This window comes from Mchenga conophoros, linkage group LG6 (assembly GCF_057382185.1).
Source record: "Mchenga conophoros isolate Kocher_MC1m ecotype Shallow Benthic linkage group LG6, M_conophoros_male_GT1.1, whole genome shotgun sequence".
Lineage (NCBI taxonomy): Eukaryota > Metazoa > Chordata > Actinopteri > Cichliformes > Cichlidae > Mchenga > Mchenga conophoros.
Genome location: NC_140531.1, coordinates 13,385,186 through 13,402,883, shown reverse-complemented (window position 1 = coordinate 13,402,883; position 17,698 = coordinate 13,385,186). Strand labels below are relative to the sequence as shown.

Sequence of the window (17,698 nt, the reverse complement as noted above, 5' to 3'; positions counted from 1 at the left end):
CTGCTCACACACCTGCATCTGATCCAAAACTCTACAGCTCAGCTGTTAAAAGGCACACATGAGACCACATATCACCCACTGACTTTCTTGCATTTGCTCCCAGTTAGTTTTAGAATAGATTTTAAGATTTTGTTGTTTAGTTTAAAGAGTTTTCTGTCTCATTCTCTTGTGTCAGTTTCCCCCAGCTTTCCCTGGGTATTGTATCGTATTTGCTGTTTACTTTCTAGTCTCACATCCTGTTTTATCTTGGTAGTTATTTGTCTCTGGTGTCTGATGTCTAATTTTGCTTTCCCCCGCGTATTGTCCTCTGTGACTATTTGTACCTGTGCCTTGTTGCCCTCCTGTGTCCAGTCGTCTACAGTCAGTCTTTGTCTGACCATCTGTTAATCCTTCCAGCATTTTTTAACTTGCCACCGGTCATTTATCTCACCTATTCTTGCATCCCTTCAATGACTTTTAGCGAAATTCAGAATCGACTTTAAAATTCTGCCGTTTCATATAAAGCTCTACATGGACAGGTCGCTGCTTATATAGCAGAGCTTCTGAAACCTTATCACAGCAGCTGGCCTCTCATCTCCTAGCCAGGTCTAAAACATGTAATAGACACGCCAGTCCACTGAGTCGGTTTTACGTTGTGGAGAGGCAAACTGTGAAATGGACACGAATGCAGAAGTTGCAGTACCAGCAAGGGGAGATAATATCTTTAAGGCAAAGAATTCAGTAGTGAACAAAACAAGGTGATTAACAGGGCCGTTAATCACCAGAAATTATCAAGTGCTTTAGAGACAGGTGCATTTGCATTTACAACAAAAAACTGTTTAAAAGTATATGAAATACATGAAAAACTGAGAGGTGTGTTTTATGTTGTTAACTCGTTATTGTGGAAAGTAAAAGTCACAGTGTTTTAATGGTCATTAAAAAGTGTTCAGAATGTGTAAACTGATGAAGTATCATCTCTTATCTTACCGCTCCCAAATACCCTGGCTCTCCTTTCTGTCCTTTCTCTGGTATATCCTGACAAGAAGAGTGAGCATGATTATTGCAGATGACTGCAAGGCAAGTTTTCTGTATGTTTCCATGTAAAATTGGATAAATGTGTTGATGGTACCTGTCCGTTAATGGAGAATTCCCGCTCTCTCTCCGCAGGTCCATAGCGGTCATCATATTCTTCCTCATACTCATACTCGTTCACGTGGTGGTAGTTTGTCGTGTTGTCGTAGTCTTCGTACTCTATGATCTATCCGACAGACACGCGCAGATACAAACGGTGAAGGACAGAAAAAAGCAGATGGAGCACAAAGAGACACAGCAGGTCTGAGCTTGTGATGCTGTTCATGCTGCACAATCTCACCTCGTACTCTGTGACGTTTGGACTGGCAGTCACCGTGGAAACATAGGAGTCATCATAGAGGTCGCTGAAGTCAAACTCTTCGTACTCTTCGACCACGTGTTTCTTTGGCGGTCTCTCCACCTAAAGCGTACAATAGAATCAAAATAGATAAAACATTTGAGGCCTTTTAGGACATAACGGATGTTTAAACTTCCTCTCCCAGCCTGTCACGACAACTCTAAAAAAGGTGCAGCGTACTCCAGTTTTTTAGTGGTGCCCTAATTCCATGTGTTCTATTGGCTTCCTGGTTGCATTTCTAGTGGTGCTACATTAAAAACAAACTGAACCCAGTAAAACAGGATTCTTTCCGTGTGTTTTGAACTTGAAGCCAATGGGAAGAGGAAGAGGATTTGAAGCCTTTCCCAGAAGTGTGGTCCGTTGGCAGACGGACCCTGGCGAGCTACTCTGAACCACAAGAGCCATGTAATGTGCTTCACTACAAGCACAGGAAGAAACAGAGAAGGAGATAAAATGTAAGAGTGGGAGAACTGGTAGCATTTATGACTTTATTTTAAGATACAAGGGAAATAAACAGCCCTGTGGTGCTTCTCAAAATGCAGCTACAATAAGAGGCATGAGTGCGTGTGTGGGAGAAAAAAATTTATTACAGACTGGCAACTAAAACAGTGTGAGCTAATGATCTTTCCCTCCACACAGTGAACATATTTTCATAGCTTTTAATTTATGACACCTAGAGGATTTCAGAGACGAGAAATATGACCAGCATAGTGTAATTAAACCATTCGTCTTTTTCGTCTAAAATGCCCATAAATACTGGTAAAAGTTTCCCTGCCGCTTGTAACCTTGGGGGGACACCTTTAATTTTAAAATGACAGAGCAGATTTACAGCATTCAACACCTGAGATGCCTCACGGTTGTGTGTGCCTGTGAAACTCGCCGCTCATTTCCCTTCCTTCTCTCTGACTCACCGTTAAGGAGGACTTACCTCTTCGGCCTTTGTTAATATGCTGTTGTAGGGTAAAGGTTTGTCACAGTCTGGGATGTAGTCCTGACAGTACGTCTCCGCTGCTCTGGGGTCGTCGATGATCAGTAGCTGCTGGATGTCTCCCTGTGTCCCAGAAACACACACCAAGCTGAACTCGGAAAAGTCTGTGACTCCACTTTAGCTGTCAGGAATGCACGTTAAGGATGCCATTACTTGTAATCACTGAAAAATATCAGTGGCCCATCCACGTGTCTGTAACATCTCTATCTTCTGTGTTCATTTAGACGGATCAAAGTGACTTAACGGGCTGTTTTTATCGCCGCTCCGCACGTAATCGTCTCCAGAGCTTCAGTCTCAAATGGAGCCAGTTAAGACAGACACAAGCTCTTTCTTCTTCTCTCTGTTTTACACATGTACACACACATTAACGGATGGCGAGTCCAAGCCAAACACGCCTGGGAGTTGTTCACTTAAGCAGCTGGACCACCTGACAAAGCAAAGGTTACAGTTTGCACATTATGCATCTATGTCAAAACGACCGCGGATGCTTTTAAAGTGTGCACAGATTTGTTTATTTTAATGGCTTATTCGTCTTTTGCAATATCCACAAATATTAATAAATACACCAGTAAATAATATTAAGAAAATACGCTGTTCAAGAACTTAAACTGCACTGCATCCACCCACACAACCACTGGAGGGCGATGCAACTGGGAAAAGGCTCGATTCATTTCTCACTATTTGACTGACAAATCAAACAAGCGGCAACAAGCAGAGACACCTCCTCACCGCACACAAAGACCTTATTGTGGGTCCTAATCGTTTGTTTGGTTTTTTTTGCATGTTTTTGTAGTTTTTATCAAAGACAAATGAGCTTCTGGCTTTACTAAATACACTGGAAAAAAACCCAAAAAGACATTTCCATGGTGACCCTGAGAGCTCAAATGCACTGCAACTTGAGAAAAGAAAAATGCTGCAAAAGCACGCAAAACATATCTGAAGATGAATAAAACATAATGGAAGTAGGAAATCTCACTAAACGCAACTGAGTAAGGAATTGATTCAACCTCCACTGTTTCTTGTGCTTTTGCAACATTTTCCTATTTGTTGGTGGGGGTTTTTAAGTTGCGGTGAGTTTGGCCTCTATGGGCCACCGTACATCACAATTAGCAATGACCTTCGCCACGGCTCACTTGACATGTCACTTGTAACCCCCTCCGTGTCACCGATCTACCTCAAACACATCTTCATCCAGCAGCCGTGTTCCAAACACGGTAACACCCTCAGTGCTGACGTGGGGGTCGTGACCTCTGAGCAGGTCAAGGGTGTTCAGCTTCTCACAGTCCAGGTAGAGAGTCACTGACTGCCCATCCACACTGTAGGCTATTCTGTGCCAACTAGTAACAAAGAGAGAAGAAAGTTACTCTATCCAAAGCTCCTGCTGGTTGAGAAGGTGTGCCTGTAAGCACAGAGAAAGATCTGAGCATATTTTCAATTCAATTCAATTCAATTTTATTTATATAGCACAAAATCACAACAACAGTCACCTCAAGGCGCTTTATATTGTAAGGTAGACCCTGCAATACAGACAAAAAACCCAACAATCATACGACCCCCTATGAGCAAGCACTTTGGCGACAGTGGGAAGGAAAAACTCCCTTTTAACAGGAAGAAACTTCGAGCAGAACCAGGCTCAGGGAGGGGCGGCATCTGCTGTGACCAGTTTGGGTGAGAGAAGGAAGAATGAAGCCTAAACAGTAACAGATTCACATATGATGTTTTTACTAACATTAATAGTCTCTTTTTCCCCCTCATATTAATACTACTAAATGCTTCTTAAAAATTCTACTCCTCTGTTCATTGTTAGGTTCTTCTCTCCTGGGACTAAAGACGAAAAGCACATGCACATGCATGTATTACCACACGTTATCTGCATTAAACAAATGAATAAAGAAAGAAATAAGAACACAGAATCGTCATCATGGGTGGCTGTGTATGTGTGTAGTTACCCACTTGCCATCAGCCAGGTTGACCTTCCTAAAAGTGGGGTAAAGGTCTGGAGGGGGTTGGCCCTCATGGTCCTCATACAGGAATACAGGAGAACGGCCGATCTCTATGCCCAGCTGCTGTGTGCCCTGACAGATGCAGACACAGAGACCAGAAGGAAAACATGTCATGTTCATGAAATGATCATAAGAAAGAAAGACCTCCAAGATTTCCTTATATTTGATATGCACACAGGAATGCATGGATTTGTTTCCTGCAGCCATCATAGGATGCAACCAACCAGAAAAAAGCAGGTTTTAGGTTTGGGGCCTTTTTATTTTTGTAACTGCAGCATAAAAATCTGCTGGAGAGAGCTAATGTGCTCACATTCTTCCAGCTAGCATAAACTCACTTAAATTAGATTAGTCCAAAATTATAATTTTGACAAAAATGATCTTTATCAGAGATGACCAAACTCCCATTCTGATGACAAGCTGTGTTTCAGGTGCAGGTTGCAGTGCCAGTGCAGATCCAGTGTTTCATATATTAGTATGGTGACATAACTTCATTATAAAATGTATCGTGGACACAGTCAAAAATGCAGACAGATGAGGTTCAGTGGTGCATGTGTGATGCATACCTGTGAGTCATACAGGGAAAGGAGAAAGACCTGTGAGCTTTTCAGAGCTCTAACTGTTGTCACCACTGAGAAATTCACAGGGAATGGAGAATCTGGGAAGAAAGCACGAAAAAGAAAATATATATATATAAAAAAAAACCAGATTCATTTTCATTTCTTCTGCCAAGCAAGTCTACAGACTCGTACCAAAACTCACCAGGGAAAAATTGCATGGTGGGAGCACTCAGCTGAATCTTCTTATTGATTTTAAAGGAGAGGTCTGGCTCCTCTCTCCCCTCTCTGCTGATGCACAGCCCTGCCTCTAACGACACGCCCTCCATGTCCTCCGATACCTCCAGGACCTTCAGGACATCGACAGGAGCGACTGCCAAAAGACAAGAGCGCTGAGTGGGTTTGATTATGGCCTGAATTTTCAGGTATTTGTCAAGTCAGCCTAGCCAGCATCTAAATTACAGCTCTTTCAGACTCAAAAGTGACACTCTTATGATGCATGCTTTTTACCATAATCGCACACCGGCATGCACAGCAGTGTGCTCTGCTGCCAGCGTTGAGTGGCAGACGTTTGACACGGTCAAAAGTCATGTGGGAAAACGGGAAAATGTATGCATAGCAACTCCCTCTTTCATTTTCTAAGACTGCAGTTGCTGCCATGCTCATGCAATACATGCTCATCATTGGTGTTCCTTCTCTCATTAACCCCACTGAGCAGACAGACAGTAACCAACCAATTAAAAACAAAGAAGTTCCTCAGCAGTTAATTGAAAATCAAACTGAAAACCTTGTGTTCAATGTGTTCAATTGCTGTTATGTGTGCTGTCTCCTCTAAAGTTTGTGGGGTGATGTTGGCACAACATATAAGCAACCCGATCGAGACGGAGAGAGCACATCCCCCCGTCATCGTTAAACTCTCTCTTGTTTGTTGCAGAGGCTCTGTGCACAAAAAAGTTATACCAGACTGCAACAATGAATACACACGTTTTGATAGTGACCTACTCTGCTGTTGTGCAAAAAAAAAACAACCAAACACTCCATGTAAGAGACAACTGGAATATGCCCAGAGTTGAGGTTTAAGTAAAAATGCGTAACATATGCACTCACAGACATTCAGATTCTTTTGCGTGATGTGCACACAATAGCTGCAGAGCTCTGGGAGGACACTAAGCCAAGAAAGATGTGATATAAAAGACGAGGCTGGGCGGATTGGGCGGGTTGGAGGGAAGGGGGGGTCGGCGGAGAAATGTGCAACATATTGGAAGTAGGGAGATGAGAGGGGAAAATAGGAGAAATAATAGATGGTAGGGGAGAGGAGGGCATGCCTCTACTGGTGTGGCTCCTTTTCACACGTATTCTGAGGCTTACGTAAACCCTCCATCTGCCACGCACCTTAACCCAATCACCCTCCCAACACACACACACACAGGCATGTGCATGCACACAAGAGGTTGGCATAATGTCTGAGTCTGAGTGCCAGATGTATTTGTTGCCTCTCTCTTCTTTTTTCTTTTTTTCTCGGTTTGTCCGTCTGCTTTGTCTGCCAGGCTGCCTGCTAGCACTCTGTCAGCTTGTAATTCAGTCTTCCTGCCTGGCATTGTATTATTTACAGATACAAGTCCATGCTATTAAAACATGCCAGTGATTTTTTTTTGTCCCTTTAACTGGCTGAGGAAATGACATCTTGATTACTTGTTCTGTGTTTAGTCCTCTGACTGGTAACCGAAGCGTCAGAGCTGGTGATATCATGCCTTTTGTTTAAAGTGAGCAGAAAACAAAAACAAACAAGAAAACTACAAAAAAAAACTTCCATGTAAGGGAGTTTACAGTCAGTGTGAGTACTTTGTCACTGTCTTGGTATTTTGTTTTGTTCTGCAACTCTGTGTTTTTAGTTCCCTTATTTCCCCTGTGCTGTGTGTCCCCCTGTGCCCCCTCTTTATGTCAGTCCTCATGCTTTAGTATCTTCATGTTTCAGCATCATATATCTTTTCATTTCTTCCTGTTTTACTATGTTTGTCTTTCCTCACGTCTTGATTTGCTTTTACTTCCTGTTCCAGTTTCCCTCTTGTGTGACTGTCTGCTTTGCCATCCTCGTTTTCACCTGTTGCTGATTACCTTCTCCTGTGCCTTATTCCCCCTCCTGTCACTGCATAGACCGCCTGTTTATGACCCTCAGCTTGACATTGGTTTTTGTTCTTCCTTTGTGACTTTGTTTATCTATGAGATCTTTTTGCCACTATCCATCCATCCATCCATCCATCCATCCATCTTCATCCGTTTTATCCGAGGCCGGGTCGCGGGGGTAGCAGCCTAAGCAAAGAGGCCCAGACCTCCCTCTCCCCAGCCACCTCCTCCAGCTTATCCGGGGGAACTCCAAGGCGTTCCCAGGCCAGCTGAGAGATATAATCTCTCCAGCGTGTCCTGGGTCTGCCCTGGGGCCTCCTCCCGGTGGGACATGCCCGGAACACCTCACCTAGGAGGCACCCAGGAGGCATCCAGGAGGCATCCTTGTCAGATGCCCGAACCACCTCAGCTGGCTCCTTTCAATGTGGAGCAGCAGCAGCTCTACTCTGAGCCCCTCCCGGATGGCCGAACTTCTCACCCTATCTCTAAGGGAGAGGCCAGCCACCCTTCGGAGGAAGATCATTTCTGCCGCTTGTATCCGCGATCTCGTTCTTTCGGTCACTACCCACAGCTCGTGGCCATAGGTGAGGGTAGGGATGTAGATCGACCGGTAAATTGAGAGCTTCGCTTTTACACTCAGCTCCCTCTTCACCACGATGGACCAGTGCAGCGTCCGCATCACTGCGGCCGCAGCACCAATCCGTCTGTCGATCTCCGGCTCCCTTCTCCCATCACTCGCGAACAAGACCCCGAGATACTTGAACTCCTCCACTTGGGGCAGGAACTCATCCCCGACCCGGAGTGGACACTCCACCCATGGAGAACCATGGCCTCAGATTTGGAGGTGCTGATCCTCATTCCCGCTGCTTCACACTCGGCTGCGAACCGTTCCAGTGCGAGCTGGAGGCCCTCACCCGATGAAGCCAACAGAACCACATCATCCGCAAAAAGCAGAGATGAGATTCTGAGGCCACCAAAGTGAAAGCCCTCTGCCACTTGGCTGCACCTAGAAATCCTGTCCATAAAAATTATGAACAGAATCGGTGACAAAGGGCAGCCCTGACGGAGCCCATCACCCACCTGGAACGAGTCCGACTTATTGCCGGCAATGCGAACCAAGCTCTTGCAACGGTTGTATAGGGATCGAATGGCCTGTAGCAATGGGCCAGACACCCCATACTCCCGCAACACCTCCCACAGGACACCCCGAGGGACACGGTCGAATGCCTTCTCCAAGTCCACAAAACACATGGTTGGGCAAACTCCTATGCACCCTCAAGTATCCTGGAGAGGATAAAGAGCTGGTCCAGTGTTCCGCGACCAGGACGAAAACCGCATTGTTCCTCCTGTATCCGAGGTTCGACTACCGGACGAACTCTCCTTTCCAGCACCCTGGCATAGACTTTCCCTGGGAGGCTGAGTGTGATCTCCCTGTAGTTGGAACACACCCTCCGGTCCCCCTTCTTAAAGATGGGGACCACCACCCTGGTCTGCCAGTCCAAGGGTACTGCCCCAGATCTCCATGCAACATTGTAGAGGCGTGTCAACCAGGACAGCCCTACAACGTCCAGAGCCTTCAGGAACTCGGGGCGGACCTCATCAACACCAGGGGCTCTGCCACCAAGGAGTTGTTTAACTGCCTCAGTGACCTCGCCCGCGGAAATTGGCGGGTCATTCCCCTCATCCCCAGACTCTTCTTCCTCCTCGGAAGATGTGTCAGTGGGATTAAGGAGGTCCTCGAAGTATTCCTTCCACCGCCTGACAATTTTCTCAGTCGACATCAGCAGCGCTCCGCCAGCACTATACACAGTGCAGGTAGAGCACCGCTTTCCCCTCCTGAGACGCCTGACGGTTTGCCAGAATCTCTTCGAGGCAGTCCGAAAGTCTTTTTCCATGGCCTCTCCAAACTCCTCCCACACCCGAGTTTTTGCTTCAGCCACTGCCCGAGCCGCATTCCGCTTGGCCTGTCGATACCTGTCGGCTGCCTCGGGAGTCCCACAGGCTAACCAAGCCTGATAGGACTCCTTCTTCAGCCTGGTGGCTCCGTTCTCCTCTGGTGTCCACCATTTGGTTTGGGGATTACCACCACGACAGGCACCAACCACCTTATGGCCACAGCTCAATGCAGCAGCTTTGGAAATGCTGAACATGATCCATTCGGACTCAATGTCCCCAGTCTCCCTCGGAATGCTGTTGAAGTTCTGCCGGAGGTGTGCGTTGAAGATCTCGTGGACTGGGGCCTCTGCTAGACGTTCCCAGCACACCCTCACTACGCGTTTAGGTGCACCGGGTCTGTCCAGCGTCCTCCCCCGCCACCTGATCCAACTCACCACCAGGTGGTGATCAGTTGACAGCTCAGGCCCTCTCTTTACCCGAGTGTCCAGAACACGTGCACTTATGGACACTCTTATGTTCGAACAAGGTGTTCGTTATGGCCTAACTGTGATTTGCACAGAAGTCCAATAACAAAACACCGCTCGGGTTCAGATCAGGGAGGCCGTTCCTCCCAATCACGCCCCTCCAGGTCGTTACTCACGTGAACCCATTGAAGTCTCCCAGCAGGACAACAGAGTCTCCAGTCTCCTGCGGGAGGATGGGCCCATGTCTCCTCTTTGGGCTGTGCCCGGCCAAGCCCCATGGACTAAGGCCCGGCCACCAGATGCTCGCCCTCGGGCACCCTCCCCAGGCCTGGCTCCAGGGAGGGGCCCCGGTAACCCTATCCCGGCAGGGTAAACTGTTCCCTCGATGTTCTCTTCATAAGGGTCTTCTGAATCGCTCTTTGTCTTTTTGCCACTAATCGAATAAATTGAATGTTATTGTTATTTAATTCCTTGTGTCCTATTTTTGGGTCCTCGCGTCTTCAACATACCTTGCCAATACTAAAATGTTGAGTTTTTGGTTGAGACTACTCATTTGGTTCACTGGTACAATTTGAATTTGAACTGGAAATCTGGTGGTTCCAGATGTGTGCAGATGTGTTGCTCGTTTGCAAACTGAGGTGAGCTGAAATTGCGATCCTTTACTGTTTCTGCCCTCATCTAACCACACGTTGAATCCTAGCATTTACCATTTATGGAAACATCTGTAAAAACTGATAATGCACTGACAGTACAATGACAGTAAATTACATTTTCTGCTTTTTACTGGAATATTTCCATTAAAATGTTTCCAGCATCCAACCAGAAGACTCCACGGCAGATCTTGGATATGCTGAAGAGATTATTTCTGAAGAGATTATCAGCAGAGGGAGGTCTGGATTGCCTTGCTCATGCTGTTGTCCCAGTGGCCAAATGTTAATGTTAGAAAATGGATGGATGATTGCATTTGAAATAAAAACTTATAAACCATCTGCAAAATAAAAATATACCTATAAAACTATCCTCTACCTGTATAGCAGTGGTGTTAAGCTTAGTTTGAATAAAGGTCACCCCATCATATGAGACATACTGTATGAATGTTATTGTCATGCTTTATTGCATAGGCTTGTACACTTGCATGAAAAGCCCTCAACCTGTCAACAAAAAGGTGCTGTGCCATTATACCATTTATCCATAAAGATAATGCATTCTGATTACAGCTCTAAAATGAAACTTCTCCACAGCCAACTCACAAGTCTGTTAGATCATCAAGTTTGAATATGACAGCTGGTAGTTGCATGCTAACAAAACCAAACAAATCCTGATGCAAAAGCAAAGTGATGAATATTTAATCGTGTTTCTGCACACTCTTTTTTTATTCAAATTTTTCAAATTAATTTTACAGATTCTAACAGCCACTTAGCCTTTTCCTCTGTTTTGATGAAAATTGCTCTTACAGCTCCATCATTTTGGGATCTGGCTTGAAGAAGCGCACTCTGCTGTAGTCGACTGGCACTTTGTGATGCCTTTGTGTGCAGCTTTCAAGTGACGGTGCAAATTATCCTTGAAAACAGTGATTGTCTTGTGGCAAATGAATGCACAGGCCTCTGAAATTGTTCACCTTCAGGATCAACTTCCCTTTGCAGTGTGGATGCGCTTTCTTTTATGTCTGGTGTGTGCACGTGATGCAAAACCATACACACAACACCTAATTTGCAGAGGGCCAGATTTGGCCCACAGGCCCTTAGACTCACATATGTACTAAAAAGGTCAACACTATATAAAACTGTTTTATTACTCTGCTCCAATGTTAGCATGCTTTACTTACAGATAAAGATTGGTTGCAAGGTAGTTCTTGTTGTGCACACAGGCTAGAATGATAGACTTAAGGGATGACACTGACACCTATAAGCAGGCAGAGGGGTTTCAGTCATACATCAGCAGCACTGACATCTGAATGCAGCTGAGGACAAGACACGACATGGAGAGTTTGGTTTTACTCTATATGCACTTAGCTAATGTCAGCTAATGTTTCCATATGCTCTTGATGTGTGAGTGTGTATGGGTTCAAAGCAACATCTGCAGATACACACACACACACACACACACACACACACACACACAGACAAACAGTCACATCGTACCTATACTGTGCTGTACATACAAAAGGAGATGTTCTGCTCTCCATCGGGTTCTGCTGTTATCCTCAGGCGCTAAGCTGTGGTGTGAGGGGCACCGTGAGCAACAAGCACATACATGCAGAGTATGTCAAGTGTAAGCCTCCACAAAAAGCAAAAAGATTGTGGTTTGAACAGAAAGACAAAACAGCAGAATGCTCTTTACTGTATAAAAATGTTCTTTACTGTACTCAAACTAATCAGGGGATTCAGGTGCCGGAAGTCAAAAACCTTCCAACACAGCTTAGAAATGAAAATCAGTGCTGTGGAGGAGTCAAAGGGTCATATTAATGCTAAATACAGTTAATATTCACTTAAATGTATCTAATTTAATTTATCCAGTTACTTTAAATAAAACAAAAAAGGTCAAAAGGTCAGTGCTAGAAAGCGGCACTTTTGAGTGTACCTCCAACAGGTGCACACGTATATATGCTTTCTGATTCGCTGCCGCTCACAAACAAAAGGTTTAACCAGCTTCTTTGCAAACAGCCAGACCCAGAGATCCCATTTTAATGATGTCACACACGGCCAAGAGTGGAAGTAACAGTCTGAAGTCTGATCTTCTGTCTCACACTGATTCCTTGAACATACAGTAGACCAGCGATGTCAGACTCATTTTATATCACGGAGCAAACACAGCTCACTTTAATCTCAAGAGGGCCAGACCAGTGAAACTCCAACACGCCTACTACACATGTCATTCCTGAGATATCTTGACTATAAGAAGAGGGTACGGTTTCAGCATCATATCTCAGATAAAGAAATCTTTCAGCATGGCTTTTTGAGCTTAAACTGTAAGAAATGAAAAACTTTATCTACACGGGTGGATGACTGGATGAACACAAGTTAGACTGCAGCACTAAAGCCAGACGCAAACAACACACCAACAACTAAATTGGCACCATGTTGGAAAGACTATGGATTTTCTGGTAACCAGATGTTTGAAGACTGGCAACTTTTTTTTTTGCTATCTGTGTGTGTTTCTGATTAGCGTACCATTATCTCAATAATAGCAAAGAATGCAATAGCACACACTTTGCAGTTAAGGTTTCCTACACTGCACCAAAACACACACACACACACATAAAAAGAGGGCACTCAAGGGCACAAACCCCCCACAGAGCATGTGCCCTAGGAGCCTGTCATTACTATCCTTTTATTTTTTTGTAGACTCAAACGTCTCATAGCTCCAACGTCCCTCTAAAAGGTTCGTCTCCACAGAGACAAAACCAGGAAATAATAAGAACAGGGAGGATGGAAGCCAGGGGGAAGAGAAAGGGGCAGACTGTAGAAAATAGGATAGGGAGACCATATGTTTTCTTTCCGCCCAGTTCAGCTGGCTTTGATCAAGAAAACACACTGGATTGTCTCTCCTGCTGTCAGACACACACACACACACAAGTCTGTGCATAAATTTACACAAGCGCTTCGATGAATCCGTAATATCAGCGTCAGAGAGAGGGAAGCCTACAAACAGACCTGCGACAAGTGCTTCCGATCTCCTTCGAGGAATCTGCGTCTTATTTGTGATCTTCTCCCTTCTCTTTACCTAAATGAGAGTTTCACTCTCACTGTATGTACAGTGTATGTACAGTGTATGTACAGTGCATACAGTCTGACTCTCATGCAGGCTTCCTCTCAAACGCCGATCAAAGACTGCATCAATATTTGTCAGTCGCAGGGCTCCGGCTCTTCTCGGGTCGATACTTGTTGCTTTATGTGGCTCTGGCCCCTATTATTGTTGGCTGTTGCATCATATGGTAGCTTTGATTTTGGAGAACAAAGGGTGAGCATATTTTTAAACATGGAAAAAATTAAAGCTGTGCCAGAGTCATAAAAAAAATATACAAATGGTGAAAAATCTATCAGCACCTTAACATCAAAGCATGATTTTATTAAAAAACAAAACAAAAACAGATAATAGAGAAATAAATATGATTCCTCGTGTCAGATTATAAGTTGAATGCATTCACTGGAGAGCTGATGTCCCAGAAAAAAGAAGGAACGCAACGCCGATCTCATGATTTTTCTGTATTTTATCACTTGACCACGGCTCGCAGCTGGCTCAAAGGTTAATCCTGTACATGCATCCTTCATTTCAAAGTGCTTTGTCTGATATTTCAAAATAAAAGCCTGAAATCACCAGTGGTTCAACACGTGTTTCTTGGGGTCCTTTTAGAAACTTTTTATACGTACCCAGACGGTTTACACAGCCGGGCAGTAAAATACCCAGGCATCAGCTGATTTGAACTAAACGAGTTTAACTAAAAGCTTTTTTTTTTCTTGTATTAATGTAGGGCCTTTAAAGTCTTCATATTTTGAGTGCAATTCCTGTGTTTCCTTAGCATTGTGTTGTTTGGGACAGTGGTTGCTGCTGTCACCTCACAGAAAGAAAGTCCTGAGTTAGAAAACACAAGCCAGCTGTGGGCTTTCTGTGTGATGTTTGCATGTTCTCCCTGTGCCTGTGTGGGCACCCTCTGGCATCCTCCCACAGTCCAAAGACATGCATGTTAGGTTAACTGGTGGTTCAAAACCTTCCCTCTCTCTCTGTATTGGCGATTCAGTGCACTGATAGGAGTGAGCCGAACCTTTTGTTTTATGACAGCTGGGACAAGCTTTAATTGTATAAGTAGATGAAAATGGTTGAGAATGACTTTTCCATCTGAGTAATTTTTCTGTTTTGACATATCAAGCATATGTGGATTCTTTTGTTTTGCTTTTTGGGGACTGGTTCCCCTTCATGCACTAATTGTAATTACCTTAGTCATGCTAACATTTAGCTAAAGACAAAGCACAGCAGAGACCGATGAAAATGTCTTAGTTTTGTTATTATTAAAGTCATACACATATACATATATCCTTCTTGTTTTGGAGGAAATACTTTTCCTCCAAAACAACTTTTTTCTGTGTAAAACAAGTATTAAAAGTCATTAACCTTTTAAATTAGGGTCTTAATGTGTCTTTCTGTTTGCGTAATACCAGTTTCAACTTTCCACATCAGACGTTGCACACTGGACCAAAATTCAGTTCCAGACTATCTTTGCTGTCACACATCATCCTGAAATCAGCAGTGTTCATTGAATAGAAAATGTCTGTACAGATTTCATGGCAATCCATCCAGACATTTTGCTTTGATCTTAAACAAAGTGAACATAATTTTCTCCTGAGGATATATACGGCATTAACTGAGTACAGATGGGGGAAAACTCTGCATTTAGTTATTGAGAGATTGAGTGAATGTTTTCAGGGATTTCTTCGTGGAGTCTTGCATGGCAGATTCTCTTTAAGGTAAGGCAGAACGATACAGTCAATCCTCATTGTCTTATCCCGATATTTGCCTGTGAGCGCTAAACAACAAGGCATTTAAAAAAACAAAGTTGGATAAATATAAACTCACATCTAGTGCCAGATAAGAAGTTCAGGTATTACCAGTTAGTACAAAGATAATACTCTAACTCTAATTCATCCACTAGTTGCCAAAGTGTTTCAGTCTAACAGGGCAGGCTGACCCCCACACTGACACTCCCAGCCCTTATAAGTACAACATCTTTCACCAGCAGTCATTTTAACATGAAACAGAAGGTAAACCCAGGTGTTGCTCAGTTTATCCAAGGTTTACTTCTGAAAGCAGAGCCTTTACTAAGGTGCTCAGTACCACCTGTGTCTGCCTACTCCTTAATAACTGATGCTGAGAAAAGGGTGAATCTGTTGCATTCCCATAGGTTATGTCAGTGGTGTAAGTCAGTCAGACTGTAACAGCAAAACCTCAAACTGAAAAAATGGCTAAACAGACTGTGTCAGGAAGGGTAGGCGTCAGAAACACCTCAGGCCACGCTGCTCTGAGGTCTGAGCTCATAATTTAAACAAAACCTGTTGGACAGCCAGGTGCGTGACCTTTTCCTACCATGAGAAAAATATCAAGAGTGACCAAAGGCTGTTAAAAAATACAAGAGTTTGTTCGTTAATTGGAAAAGAGCTGATGAGGTAAACAAAAGAGTGTTTGTTCATGTGTTTTCACTCTTTGTGAATCTGTGTTTCTCTTCGCTTCAGTGGGATATTTTCTAATAAACTCTTATTTACAAGAACATCTTGAGACACGCTCAAGATGCCTCCAGGTCAGGTTTATAACCTGAGTTTGACCTGAGATGACCTTCTGGTCCAGAGGTTACATTAGTCAGCTTAGAAATGACCTTCACAGATAAGGTATGTGAGTATGTGTGTGTTACTACTTTACACTGCGATGGAGGATAATGAACCTTGAAATATGGCATCGTAAGTTTTTTCTTAATCTCCAACACAAAGGCAGATGCTATTAAAGGTTACTGAGACATAACACAAATAGTTTTATGCTTTCTCAGCATCTTCTCAGACGGAGCACGTGAAGACAACATGGTGGAGTGTTTGCCAAGTCACCTGCTCGCTACTCCTGGGGGGATTTCAAATGAAACCATCATTAAATGAGGAAAACAAGAACAGTTAGAAGATGAAGAACACAGTTCAGCCTGGACTTTTTTAAGCCTATCCTTCATTTTCTGAAGCATTTTATGTCCCTGAGAAGCACTTTAAAGTGTGACTGACTAAATTAGCTCATCTTCAGCTGTTCCCTTAGTTTACATGATCTTTATCCAATATCCAACACTGGACTTGTTTTGTTATAAGTGCCATTTCCAGATTTAAGAATGAAGCTCAAACACAGGTGATGATGTCCTCATGTCTTTAAGCTAAAGTGAACAAAAAGCCGTTCAAGCGCTCAAAGAAAAATGTTCCAAAACACCTAAAGACACACTGAGGTGAATTGTTGGCTAATGACTTAAAGGTCAAAAATTCATTTTGAAGCAGGACTGTGTTACTGAGCAAAAAAACTTGTTTTCACAAGTTTTAAGAAGCCACGGGAAAGTATGTGGCCTCACTTGACTAAGGTTCAGTCAGTCTTGGCTTAGCAGGTTAAAACAAACTATTTCTTTGCACTTCACTGAGTTCCTCAGAGGAGCTGTATGATGTCAGTAACCATAAAATGGACTGTTGGAGGCTTTTCTCATTCTGTAAAATAAAAAGAAGCTCACTTGAGCTTGTGCTGGTGATGAACATCGTCCACCCTGGGCTCTAAAAGCCCTGGACAGTTAAAGTCCTCCACATATGGTTCTGGTGCAGCTCCAGGAGCTGCTGCAAGGATCTCCAGTTTAAGTTCAGTACAGCTCACTTTAATTTGCCTCAGTCTGTTCCTCATTACCCAGCTGTATGGGCTAAACACCCCGTAAGCTGTGCTATGAGAGAACAGACAGATGCAGCAGGTATGGACTAACAAGTCTGGACATATAGGCCGACATCTTACCAATGTCTAGCAAATGTGCAGTGGGCTCGAGAAAGGTGATTCAGTTCAATAAGCCTTAGGTCTGCATAACACAGAGGAATGACATTATACCTCAAAAGGAGGCCAAAGAAAATGACTAGAAGACGTATTTATGGATAAGAGTTTTAGGAAGTTTTGAACCAAACAAGTGGCTGACGGTGCATTTTCTGTAAATGCATGAAAACAGGATCGAGGATGGGCTAAAAAGGACACTCAGACTTGGCTCATGAGACTTGGAGGGCAGGCGGTGACAAGTTATGTGACAAGGTTAGAGGAGGAGAGATAAGGAGGGAGGATCCAATTCAACTTTTTTATACATCGTTTAATTGGGTAACTGAAGTTAGAGGATCAGTTATTAACACAAGATAAACTAATAAACAAGCGTGGATGCTTCATCCTACCTGCTCCTGAGGTGTGCAGCGAGGCGACGAGCAGCAACAGCAGCCACGTCAGGCGCACTTGGCTCCATCGATCCATCATGAATTTATTAATGAAACACTTCCGTCGCGGCTGCTCTTCGCTCCTCTGGACACGGCTCTGACTCTGCACCAGAGAGCTTCAACAGTCTGGCAGCGCCCGTGCGTCTTAATGCGCAGCTGTAATTAAGAGCGCGCATGCATAAAAGCGGACTCAGCTGATTACAGGTGATACCCAGGAGCCCGCACACCGCTCTCTTTGCTCTTTGACTTCTGGGTGGACGGATGAAAACGGCAGACCGGTGATGAAGAGCCCCTTGA

General features: G+C 44.1%; 1 protein-coding gene across 1 annotated transcript in view; it reads right to left on the bottom strand.

Moving 5' to 3' along the window:
- Window positions 1-17,698, bottom strand: part of LOC146572252 (uncharacterized) — a 47,510-nt gene extending 29,812 nt beyond the window's left edge. Inside the window, exons 1-9 of the mRNA XM_085276287.1 lie at window positions 17,363-17,698; window positions 5,159-5,326; window positions 4,963-5,054; window positions 4,350-4,471; window positions 3,571-3,733; window positions 2,337-2,459; window positions 1,352-1,471; window positions 1,109-1,237; window positions 967-1,014 (exon numbers count right to left, since the gene is read on the bottom strand). Of these exons, the coding sequence (XP_085132413.1) occupies window positions 967-1,014; window positions 1,109-1,237; window positions 1,352-1,471; window positions 2,337-2,459; window positions 3,571-3,733; window positions 4,350-4,471; window positions 4,963-5,054; window positions 5,159-5,326; window positions 17,363-17,441 (1,044 nt within the window). The 5' untranslated portion in view covers window positions 17,442-17,698. The remainder of the gene's footprint in view (window positions 1-966; window positions 1,015-1,108; window positions 1,238-1,351; window positions 1,472-2,336; window positions 2,460-3,570; window positions 3,734-4,349; window positions 4,472-4,962; window positions 5,055-5,158; window positions 5,327-17,362) is intronic.